This window comes from Podarcis erhardii, assembly GCF_964252035.2.
Source record: "Podarcis erhardii genome assembly, chromosome: 10".
Lineage (NCBI taxonomy): Eukaryota > Metazoa > Chordata > Lepidosauria > Squamata > Lacertidae > Podarcis > Podarcis erhardii.
The window spans coordinates 47,213,437-47,226,314 of record NC_138500.1 but is presented as its reverse complement, the minus strand read 5'-3'; the positions used below and the strand labels follow the sequence as shown (position 1 = coordinate 47,226,314).

The 12,878-nt window shown below is 38.4% G+C and overlaps 1 protein-coding gene across 4 annotated transcripts in view; it reads left to right on the top strand.

The window, feature by feature from the left end:
* Positions 1-12,878, top strand: part of MSRB3 (methionine sulfoxide reductase B3) — a 65,478-nt gene that overhangs the window by 18,508 nt on the left and 34,092 nt on the right. For all 4 annotated transcript variants that reach the window (XM_081878122.1, XM_081878123.1, XM_081878120.1 and 1 more), the window contains 2 exons: positions 6,733-6,841; positions 10,376-10,453. In XM_081878122.1, coding sequence (XP_081734248.1) covers positions 6,733-6,841; positions 10,376-10,453 — 187 coding nt within the window. The remainder of the gene's footprint in view (positions 1-6,732; positions 6,842-10,375; positions 10,454-12,878) is intronic.

Below are 12,878 nucleotides of genomic sequence, written 5' to 3'. Positions count from 1 at the left end.
CCCAATGTACAAAATTGGGCTTATTTAGAAACGACTTAGTTTTAAATTAACACATGTTCTGTAGAGATTTCAGCCTAAAAGTTAATTGCTCCAGATTTCCAGTAGATGGCACTAATTATGTATTCTTTTGAATATTTTAAATAGAATTATCCCTCTCCAAAGAAGAAATCTTTCACATGCAGACTTAATCTTGTTTGAAAAGCAGTTCTCATCTAGAAAATATATCAATAGTGTTCTACTTGACGATTGAATAATCTAACAATATTTGAGAATTCATTACACTTTTGTGTCCCAACATTTTCTGTGAATATACAGATAAATTTTGTTTTATAAAAACTTTAATGTAAATTTGTAAGGATAAAATAAAACCTTTATTCATATGTATTTATACAAAACTTTAAAATATATTTTCTGTAGCAGAGCACCGTATTTATATAGGGGGAAACTGACTTTGCTTTGCTGTGAGTTTGCATTTTATAAGCTCAATCATCTCTTTTTCTCATTCACACTTTATGTCGCTTGCATCACCTTTGGCATGTAGTAGAAAGCTATTCTTGCTCTTAGAAGTCTAGAAAAGTAGAATTATATGTATAATTTTAGTTACATTAATTGTTAAGATGTCTGAAAGACATGGATGCTTCTTAACACTAAAGTTTTTTAATACTGTGCAGTGTTTAATTGCTAGAATATTTAAATACCATTTATAAAATATTTTCTAAGTTCGCAGTGGAAATTACAATACAGGTATTGGGCATATCATGTTATTTTTTTTTTTTTGGTATGTTTTTAATGTTGAATTTTGTTTTCTTTTAATTGACTTTAATAATAATTAGGCAGTTTTAATGTGAAAATGAACTCTTACAAAGTCGTTAAGTAGCTTGCTGAGTCTACTTTAATGATAATGGGAAATACAAAATTCAGCCACATCTGTGAAGCACTAAATATGTTTTGAGTATAATACCTATCAAAAAGGAAGATGCAAAACTGTTCAAATCTAGTGGGGGTTTTTATACAAAAGTCCTTTAGCAGATAGATGTTTTTAAAAATCCTAGTAAGATGTATAGTGAACCTATTTGCCTCAACTTGAGCGTCACAGTTTTAAACACAGAATTCAAATTGTTGGATATTTAATCTTAAACTTATTTCAGTCTTTTCCTTGCTGTGAGTCTGTTTACTGTGACCACAACTTGAGAGCTGAACTTGTTCCTGTCCTAGTTATTTAAAGTGGTTTCTTTTACACATTTTAAAGAGTTCTAGACAATCTCTCTATTAAAAACAACATCCAAACTAGGAGATGAAGGGCCCTTTACTGTTTGAGGTCATCAGTGAGGTGTTTCAGAGAGGTTAAAGTACAGTCTCATATCTTCTGATCTAAAAACGTCCCTCCAATTTGTCCTTCTTGAAGATGGGTCACTGAGTAAGCAATGGTCCAGTTCCAGGAACACATGGTTACATCTGTACCAGTTCAATATTTGGTCAGGAAATAACATTAAGACTGTGCTTTTGACCTTTATTGGTTGTCTTCTGGTTCTATGTTTGGGAGCTGGATGTGGGTGAACCAAGTGAAATTAACTCCAGACACTATAGAAGTAGTATAATATAGAGCATGATGGCACTCACATCATTGTTCAGAGTGTCAGCAATGTACATCCTCTGGTCACTTAAAGGTAAAGGTACCCCTGACCGTTAGGTCCAGTTGTGGACGACTCTGGGACTGCGTGCTCATCTCGCTATACAGGCCGAGTGAGATGGTGTTTTTCCTTAGATAGCTTCTGGGTCATGTGGCCAGCATGACGAAACCACTTCTGGTGAACCAGAGCAGCGCACGGAAATGCCGTTTACCTTCCCGCCGGAGTGGTACTTGCACTTGATGTGCTTTTGAACTGCTAGGTGGGCAGGAGCAGGGACCGAACAACAGGAGCTCACGCCGTCGCGGGGATTCGAACTGCCGACCTTCCAATCGGCAAGCCCTAGGCTCTGTGGTTTAGACCACAGCGCCACCCGCGGCTTGCAGTGTTTGATGTGCTCCTATATTACTCTTCATTGAGTCCAGATATTCAGGTCGCAGTGGGTAGGCATGTACATTGTGGCCCTCTTTCAGAGATGGACCTCATAGCCATCATGCATAGCTTCATAATCCTGACATGATCCACCCTAAGGCACTTTGTGTGGCGCTACCATTGGTAGTGGTTCAGAAGCTGCAGCTGGTGCAGAGCATTTGACCTTTCTTATGTGGAGAGCATAGTCATAATCATAATGTGATTGACAGCACTCCAATGCCTGCACTGGCTTCCTGCTGCCTCCCAGACTCAATCTCAGGTGCTGCTGATTATTCCAACAGACCTAAATGATCTTGTCAAAACACACCCCACCGTTTTATTATATCATGACCTTTTTCATTTGAACAGTTCAGTTAAGCCCAACATCTAGTATGTACAAAGTCACGATTGCCCAGGAACTTTGGCAAAACCCAAGTTTCTACACCTGCTTGAAAGTCCAGAAACGGCTTACAAATAAGGAAACAGAGAGCAAAACACTATATAGCAATAAAGTGGCATCAGATACTGTATATATAAATACAGAAAAATACATTTAAAAGTTTTAAAATGCCAGGGCTTCCCTATCGTTTCATTCTAGAGTAGAAGTACTCAGGATTTGCTAGAATTTTATTTTTACATTTGTTTGTATTATTATTATTATTATTATTATTATTATTATTATTATTTAAGTCGTAACTAGTTTTGAGTGATGGAGAGGTAGTGTATAAATAATTGAAATAAGTGTGATTTAAAAACAAATAAACTCACTCTTTGAAGGCTAGTTGTTCCTCCACAGTTTTTAAAAGATTTTTCCCCCAAAGAAAAGCCTGACTGGAATATTGGTAAAAAAATTAGTGAATATTAGAACAGTAAAAATCAGTAGAAAAATACTGGGAAGGTTGTACTGAAATTAATAAAGAATCAATCTACAAAATGTAAGTATGGCAACAATAATAATAAATTTATAAGATATTTTGTAATTTGTTATGTTTTATAAAAACGATACAAATACCCTCTGAAATGATATAATGGATGAATGCAAAGATGAAGTGCAATCCTTCATCTTTTAATTCTTATAAACAAATTAAAGAAGACCTTTTTGTTCAATCAAACTTTTGGTAGCCAGGGACAAATTGAGATAAGACAAAAAGGGTTTGTTTTTGTTTTTTTATTGGACTTTGGAGCTTTGTTCTACCACTGCTACCTATTATGAACCTCCAGAGATGGAAGTGGGCCACATAAAATAAAATAAATAGTCTTTTTGTAGCCCTGGATTTAGATTGGAAGCTACGGTAACTTAAATTATAAAATTAAGAGATTGCATAGGGCAACATTGCCTTGTCTGTGGGTTTTTAACGTTGATCCCCAAACAGGTCAAAACAGTGTTGCATGCATGAGTAATGTAGGTTCTTATTTTGCTTTTAGGTAAACTTCTGAAAGACTTATTAGTGCAAGAAAACAGCAGAGTCTGTGAATGTAAACTTCCACCACTTGACTTCTTAAAATAATCAACATAACGTTGTAAAGCACAAACCTCACTCACAGTTCGGAAACAATATTTATATTTAAGGTTGAGAAGCCAGGATGTAGGAAAATCTTGCTAATTTGTAAGGTGACCTTTAAGTGCACAAAACCCAAATAATTTGTCGCTTATGAAACAGGACATTCCTGCAAAATTTGGGTGAGTACTTGCATAGTGAATCTTGTAAGACAAAGAAATCTGGAATAAAGTCTTTATCCTCCTCCAAAATAAGATTTAAACCAACAGTGGGGTTAACAACAGTGGTCTTTCAAAGACTCCTATTAAAATGAGGGCTCTGCAGCCGTTAATGAGAGAGCTCAAAGTAGAAAACTTGAGTTTTTAAAAGAATGGCTAGATCAAAAGTAATTTCTAATCTGTGAGATAAAAGTTTCTTTCTAGTACCTTGCAAGTTAATAACAAAGCTTGTAATGTCTACTGTTTACTCCAATCAAATACTTTTAAATGTTCTTCTTTCTGCCTGCAAAGGGATAATCAGTAGTGACCAGAAGTGTGTATGTTTAAATTATATATTTATTTATATATATATATAAAGATGGAAATGGAATAAAGGGGAGGGGGGGAAAGAAACATCTTTCCTTAAATTATTTGAAAGCATCTGTTCTTTAAGCTACTTTTTATGAACACTTCTTAGTAATGACTGAAGGTAAAAAAGCAGAAAAGCATCCAATGTTAGGAAATTGCAATCCAATACCATGTAATTTAAACCTGCCGTTTCTTCTCTTGTACTAAATGACATACAGATGGATAACTCTGGTCACTCTACTTTGAGAACACAATTGCTTTCTTTATGGGCATATATCTGTTACTAACAAACTTTTGTCAAGACTGTTTATTTCTAATCAAGCATAACTCCTTCAGTAATTAGAAAAACTCATTTTGAAAAACATTAGTTTTTCAGACCCAGGCTAACTGTAGACACTTCAAAAGTTTTGATTTTCCTAAAACACCTGTGTGGCTTTTGAATATAATTTTAAATACATGTATTTGTAGCCTAACTTCAGTAGTATATGGCCAAAAACTAAAGTTTTTATAGGGTATTAAATGCCTTCCCTCCCCACCTGCCCATCCAACAACAGGATTCTTTAAAATATATATTTTGTGGTGATTTTGTCTTGTCAAAGAACCCCATATTCATTCTGTTAAAAATAATTAAGTTAGATATTTTGAAAATGTTGACATCTCTATGGTAGCTTTTGTTACGTGAATGGTGCCACAGACCCCCTGAGTGGGCTACGTGGACCCCCAATTGGGAACCACTGGTCTAGCGCAATGTGAGCAAGCATGAATGAGCCACAACAAACCTTGGGGTTTGTTGAAATCATGGTTTCTAGTTGGCTTGTGTCAGACAAACTATACTTAATATTAACCACAGTTTGTTGGCTCTGACAAAACAACAAGTGAGGTGTTGTGTTGTTGTTTAGTCGTGTCCGACTCTTCGTGACCCCATGGACGAAAGCACACCAGGCACTCCTGTCTTCCACTGCCTCCCGCAGTTTGGTCAAACTCATGTTTGTAGCTTCGAGAACACTGTCCAACCATCTCGTCCTCTGTCGTCCCCTTCTCCCTGTGCCCGCAATCTTTCCCAACACCAGGGTCTTTTCCAGGGAGTCTTCTTTTCTCATGAGGTGTAGCAAAAGTCAAAGATTCCAAGTACCTCCTCCTAGTAAAGAAGTGCATAGGGAGAGGTGAAGGAATGCGCAAGGGCTCATTCATGTTGTGCTAAACTGTGGTTTTGAGTAATGTCCAAACACAGCCAATGGCTCTTCCAAATTCTTCCAAATCCTTCCCTATCCTGCTGCTTTCGATGACCTGGTTTTTGTCATTTAACATAGACTGGATCATTTTATTTTGCTTAATCATTTTAATGACTCAGAAGACTGTTAATAAATCACATCACTGCCATCAACCACTGTACATAACCACTTCGAGGTTTTATTACAATCAAGGGGCGCATAAATCCTGTTAAATAAATAACAACATATTCTATAAGTCAAGGGTCGCCAACTTGGCATCCATGGCTGCAGGGGCACCCTTGAGGTCTTCCCCGGAATCTGCAAAGCCCCTGAGCTGACCCACTCACTGCCCTCTTGGTGATGAATTGGTCACCTTTTTATCTTTTGAAAAGTACACAGAGTGGAAAGAGGAGGTGGTTCAAAGAGTGGTCCTTTTCCACTCTCTCTTTCAGCTTTATGTGCTTTTCAAGGTTCAGATTAATTTTACTGGATCTAATGGACTGACTAAAAGTCTTTTTCAAGCAGAATATTTTAATTTCTAGTACAATATACAGAACAAACAATAAAGTAGCAGGCATGCTACTCCATGTAGCAATAATTTGCAGATTAATACATTGATTCTAAGAGATATTTCTTTATCTCTCTCAGCAGTAGCAGGTAATACTTTCCAATGCCATTAATATTTTGGATGCTCCTAAGACACAAGAGGAAGTAATCATGAGCAACCTCCAGAGAAAGTATTTCGAGCTTGCAACAGATTTTACAAAAATCAAATTGATGAGGCAGGAAGGCTTATCTGTTTCTTATCAGCAGCAGGCAAACCTTTAAAATACCATTCATTTAGATCTAAAATGCAAATTACAGCTTCCAACTGAAGTGCTGTCAGCTATTCTCTTTGATGCAAAGTAAAATTTTAAACAAAGAAACATTTGTTTCTAAATTAACGATAGCTAGTTACAAAACGTCCAAGTTTCTCCGAATTCTGTTTAAACATCATATGCCCATTACCTTTATATCTACAGTTTCTTCCAAATACAATGGCTGTGCTCCTAAGCATATTTACTGGGAAGTTCCATTATGTTTAGGCTCAGGTTGTCGCCTTTTTGTGAATGATTGTGTGAATGTAGAATCTTGCCGATGGTTGTGACTTTTCTGCATTCAGAAGGCTTTGGCTGTATCACATGATCACTGTTCCAATGGAGTCACCCCCCACCTTGTGAACAGCAGACTTTTTTTATTATTATTTTTTAAAAAGTTGGATTTGAAGAAGCCACCAGCTGAGGCACTCTAATATATTAGAAGCTGATCTGGTCACTGGGAAAGTAAACGCAGAAGCTGTGTTTTGGCTAGAAGCCAAAGCTATTGTTCAGGATTTCAACTAAAAAGACCCCTTCTCCTGTATCCTCTCCCTTTGCAGGGTCACGTAGGGATAAAAAGAACTGTAAGGTGGTCTTCTCCCAGCAAGAACTGCGGAAGCGGCTGACACCTTTGCAATACCATGTTACTCAGGAGAAAGGGACTGAGAGGTAAGGTATGACCATGTGGTCAATGAGAAACACAGGCTGCTCCCCTTTCAGTCTGCTGCTGTTTTCTCCTCAGCTGACAGCTTCAAGAAATTTAGCACTTGTTTACTAACTTATACAAATTAACACCACCAAACCAGACAGGAATTTGCGGCGGGGAGGGCAAGGTCACGGACTTCATAAATATAAAATGAACGCTATTCTGTCCCTTAGCTTCTTCTTGGGGTCTGTTTTCAGTTTACTACAAAATGTGTGGAAGTAATGGCAGTTAAGAGAGTCTTTTGTTGTTGTTGTTTTGGGGGAGGAGGGTGGAGACACCACAGTAAGCAGAACCATAAGGGAAATAGCCCTGTGCCATTTAAAGGTGAAGTTTTGAAGGTGGTCATTGTATGTACAGAGAGTTTGGCTGGGGGTCTGCAAGAGTAAGAAGGTAGCATATTTTCATTCCTTTTCCACTTTCTGTATTGAAGCACATGTGGAGAAAGTATTTATTGGCTTATTTGTGGCTGGAATGTCAAATATTTTCAATAACTGCCCTCACATGGCTTTAGACCTTGAAAGCAAGCTCTAAATCCTGGAGAAGGTTTGGGGGGGGGAGGAGACAAGAGAGCTAATTCCTAAGGCTCTCACCGTGAATATAATTTATCTCAGCTGATTTCTAGAATGAGGAGGAGGCAGCAGTCACCCCGGTCAATGTCTAACTATTTTGCTGTATGCAGGTTCGATTCCCATTCGGCACAGTTGCATATTCCTGCAGGGTTGGACTAGATGATCCTCGGGGTCCCTTTCAACTCTGCAATTCTATGATTCTCTGTTTCTTCTGACCATGGAGTTTAAAGTCAGGCCTGCTTCCATTCCAATAGTAGTAGTAGTATTAGTAGTAGTAGTAGTAGTAGTAGTAATAATAATAATAATAATAATAATAATAATAATAATAATAATTTATTTATACTCCGTCCATCTGGCTGGCTTTCCCCAGCCACTCTGGGTGGCTCCCAACAGAATACTAAAAACACATTAAAAGATCAAACATTAAAAACTTCAGCTGTCTTCTAAAAGTCAGATAGTTGTTTATTTGGGAGGCTGTTACACAGGGCAGGCGCCACTACTGAGAAGGCTCTCTGCCTGGTTCCCTGCAACCTCACTTCTTGCAGGGAGGGAACCGCCAGAAGGCCCTCGGCGCTGGACCTCAGTATCTGGGCAGAACGATGGGGGTGGAGACGCTCCTTCAGGTATACTGGGCCGAGGCCGTTTAGGGCTATAAAGGTTAGCACCAACACTTTGAATTGTGCTCAGAAACATACTGGGAGCTAATGTAGGTCTTTCAAGACCGGTGTTATATGGTCTCGGCGGCCACTCCCAGCCACCAGTCTAGCTGCTGCATTCTGGATTAGTTGTAGTTTCTGGGTCACCTTCAAAGGTAGCCCCACGTAGAACGCATTGCAGTAGTCCAAGTGGGAGACTAGAGCATGCACCACTCTGGCAAGACAGTCAGCAGACACTTTGAATTGTGCTCGGAAACATACCAGGAGCCAATGTAGGTCTTTCAGTTAATATGCAATCTTTCATTCCACTCCCATTTCCAAAAAACCTCCTTTGCCACATGTGGGGTCCTGTTTAATTGGCAACAGTCTTCCTGTCGGAGTCGCCTTTTTACTAGACTTTCTGAATGGGGATCACTGGCACTAGGTTGTCTGTACCCCCACAACAAACTGGTGGTGGTACTTTCCGCCAGCTCAGTAGGCCTTCCAGGCAAGTCGTTTACTGTTGTGTAGAAGATTAGCAAAAATGATTTAGTGTGCACAAACAACCAGGGTTTAGGTCATTTTTTAAAAATCCTGTTTATAAAAAAATATATTGGACCCCCATAAAAAGGGTGAAAAGATAATAAAAACAAGCTGCCGAGCACATAGACTTTTTGTTGGAATAGCACAGCTGAATTGTATTAGATGAATGACCTCCTAGCCTTTAAGATTGTTAACTTAGAAAAATATTCCCTTAAAGCAGTAATATTCCTTTTCAAATAAAAATATAGAGCTCACACAGCTTGAAATCATGGGCCAGTTTTCTTCTCCTCCTTTTCTGTTTGATTCTCTTGGTAGTCCTGCCCAATCTCCCACAAAGATCTTGCACTACTGCATAGCTTAATGCAAAAGATCAAGACTATGATATGGAAATGTTGTTAAGATGTTTAGTATTGAGGTTTATTTTAAAATTACCGTAACGTTCAGGTGCAGAAAAAGAGAAAAGGGCTTGATTGAAAACGTCTAGCTACTTGTAAGCTATTCTGCACTTGGACATCTGAACAATAGTTTCTTTTCATAAACAGGACACATTTATGTTGCTGTTCAGATTTTAATATGCACCTTTTTTGTTTCTGAAGAAAGAACAATAATTCGAAAACCATGAAGTACCATTTATATTGGAACATACCGTATTGGCCTGAATATAAGCTGCACTTTCCCCCCAAATTCCGACTGTGAAAAGTTAAAGTGCGGCTTAAATTCGCAGCCTTACAAAAAATGGCTTTTACAGTATTGGTGCTGAAACAGACATCTGGTAAAATGGAATGGGTGTGAGTGCAGGCGTAATTTTAAGGGAGCGGCTTATATTCAGGTATTCTCTCCCCCCCCCCCCGAATTTTAAAGGTGTGGCTTATTTGTGGGTGCGGCTTATATTCGGGTCAATATGGTATAAGAGTTGAACATAACAATTTCAGTGTTAACGCAATGAGAGTTCCCTGTTTGGGTGTCATAATTTTGTTTGATATGCATTTTGTTGTAATGTTAATGAAATGAAGTTCTAACAAAAATTCTTTGAAAGCATTAATTCTATAATGCAACTGCAAGCTATCACTCTACTTTAAACACATTTTTAAAATAAAAGCCTGACTAGCTTTTCAGATACCTTTTATTTACATAACTTTCTAAAGAAATGCCTGAAGTAACTGATATTAGAGTTTGAAGTCTTGTTTTTTCTGTTATATTTTACTCCAAGAAGACCCATTTATCCTAAATAGAACCCAATAACGCAAACATGTATGTCCTAAATATTTTTTTCAATGTGTTCCCATTGAGATCCCAAGATGAAATTTTGTAGGTAGATCTTAGAAATATTAAATAGTCAATACATTTTTTGAAAATCTTTAATCATATTTTTAATCACTTTTTTTTAAAAAAATGTAACTTACATTTATAATTTAAAGTAAGTACATCTTGTGGCATATCATATTAAAGCCCATGAAGTTCTGAAGAGATTGGTGTTTTTAGTTCTGACGTATCTCAATGCTGGGCTGAGCCTTTAGGGTTTTAGTGTAGTCCGACAAGGCCAAAATTGTCATTTTTTTGAAATTTCAAACCCTCATAACTCAAAAATAGGATGAGATAAAAAGCTAAAATTTTAGATTTAAACTTAGTTTTCATCGTTCAACAAGTGTGCAAAATATTAAGAAAACTGGATGACATGAGGTTAAAAAGTTGGACAACTTGATATGGAATAACCTGTTTGCTAAAGTACTATGTTGCTGTTTTGTTCTAGTGCCTTTGAAGGAGAATACACACATCACAAAGCTCATGGAATATACAAATGTGTTGTTTGTGGAACTCCTTTGTTCAAGTGAGTAAATTAAACCTGGTTACAAAATAATGGTGGCTCTGGCTTTTTGAGTGTTACATATGTGCTATAGAGGTGGATGTTAAGGTATTGGTCTCGTACTTCATACTGATCTCACTATGGCTGATGGGAGTTGTAGTCCACAATGTGTGGAGGGCACCAGGTTGGGAAAAGCTGCCCTGAACAGAAGCAGCATAACTGAACTCCTTGTTGATGGAGAATCTCAAGGGCTACGTCAAAAAATACTGGGCTTTATGTGAGCATAGACTAAAGGATGATGTAAAAAGCATTAGTTCAGGGTTTGCCGATTCCTTACCACCATAAACAAGAATTTAAACCTATGTTGGAAGTTCATAGTCTAGCATTCATTACATTTCTCCACACAGAGTCAGGGTCATCATTATAACCTCTGCTATATTTGAAGAACCATCACAATTGTAAAATATGGGTAACAGAATTTGGCTTCCTTCCCATCCCCTGAACTCCATGTTTCTGAGAGTTGCTGTTAATTTTTTGTTCTTTCCACCATTGTAGTCTGTAACTATGTCATCATGACCTGTGAACCAGTTATTTTTGCCAGGAAAGGGAGAATGGTTCTTCAGCACTAAGATTAACAAACTTCACCTTTAATAGATCTGATTTATGCTGCTTCATTACTGTGTGGCACGTTAAGGTCAAGGAACACATGAATTTTGCTCTGCAGATGAAAGACCTGAGGTTTCTTGGTACACGTTTAAAATAGAATTCTACCCTTATCAGCAAGGAACCAGTGAAACTCAATCTCACTCTTCATTTAATTTGATCGTTCCAGCAACTTGAAAAGCTACAAGGTATTTAATTGTGACCACCACCACCACTTTTCTATAATGAAATGTGGCATAGTCTTAAAATTATTGCCCAGAAAAATCCAGCTTTACATTTGCAAAAATGCAACTGAGAGTCATTTTGCTTAGGAAATTTACCCACATCTGAACATCTGAAGTGGGGATAATCTTGGCTTTCCCTGTAATCTTCCTACAGGTAGTTGTGTTATGAGTCCCTGTTACAATAAAAAAAAATGCTTTGTTTCCTAATTAATTGTTTTATAGAAACTTGCAGAAAGAGCCCTTTTCTGGCAGAACGAGGCCTTTGCCTGAGCTTTGTAGCTTGTGGAATGGGGGAATTGCAGGACCTGAGATGCAGAGTGGGACACACCCCTGCCTGATTTGGGAGGGGAAAGTTTGATTTTATAGTTTTAACTGATTTTTATCTTTTATACCTTTGCAAACTGCTTAGAGGCTATTGTAGCTGAATAGTATATAAATTGTTTAAATACAGACACAAAAACCGGGAAGCCTGACTACTTAAACCATCCATGCCCTAGGATCAGGCAGTTAGGGGTTTCTTCTGTACCTCATTTGACGTGCCATTGTGGGGCAATGTTTTCAACTTTTGCTGGGCAATGGGCTGGGGTGGAGGTATGTGGTAGATCAGGAATAGGCAAACTCCGGCCCTCCAGATGTTTGGGACTACAATTCCCATAATCTCTGACCACTGGTCCTGTTAGCTGGGAAGTGTGGTCCCAAACATCTGGAGGGCCGGAGTTTGCCTATGCCTATGGTAGATGTCTAATTTAGCTAATTTTACTTCTATTTTCGTCACAACTTGGCCTCTGGACTAGTGGTGAAGGAAAAGCCAGTTAGAAGTAGGACAGAAGAAATGTAACAGGATTCGGTAAGGGAATTTAGCAAAGCTGGCGGTGTCTATTTAATACTTAACTGGTTTACAAAATAACAAATATATATGAAAAACTGTGGTACAGTGCAATGCAATATTAAGCAGAACTACAATGCAGTGCAGTAAAATAATAAGTTTAACCCCCTCCATTCACCAATCCCGCCTACCTGCCAACCCCCTCTACCTTCATCTATTATCCCCTCAAAGTTTCCCTATGCATTTGATAAGAATGGTTAGAATCCAGTTGCCTTTTGTCTGCTCCCTACCACCTTGCCCACATGCTACCCCCTGTACAGGAGCTGCTTGCCACCAAGGGTGACAACTTGAAAAAAATATTTTTTTTGGGGGGGGGTAAGCCCCGCCCCACATAATATATCACATGATGTGGTGCATGCACACCATTTGAATGACAATGCCCATTAATTTTGGGGTCCCCTGCCCCCCTCAAATATTTTATGGGGGGCAAAGACCCCTCAGCTGCTAGGTATTGGCTGCAATGCTTGCCACCAACCAGCTTTCCCCATTGGCAGCCACCGGCTTTCTTTTGTATAAAGTACAGTGGTACCTCGGGTTACATATGCTTCAGGTTACAGACTCTGCTAACCCAGAAATAGTGCTTCAAGTTAAGAACTTTGCTTCAGGATGAGAACAGAAATCGTGCTCCATTGGCGCGGCAGCAGAGGGAGGCCCCATTAGCTAAAGTGGTGATTCA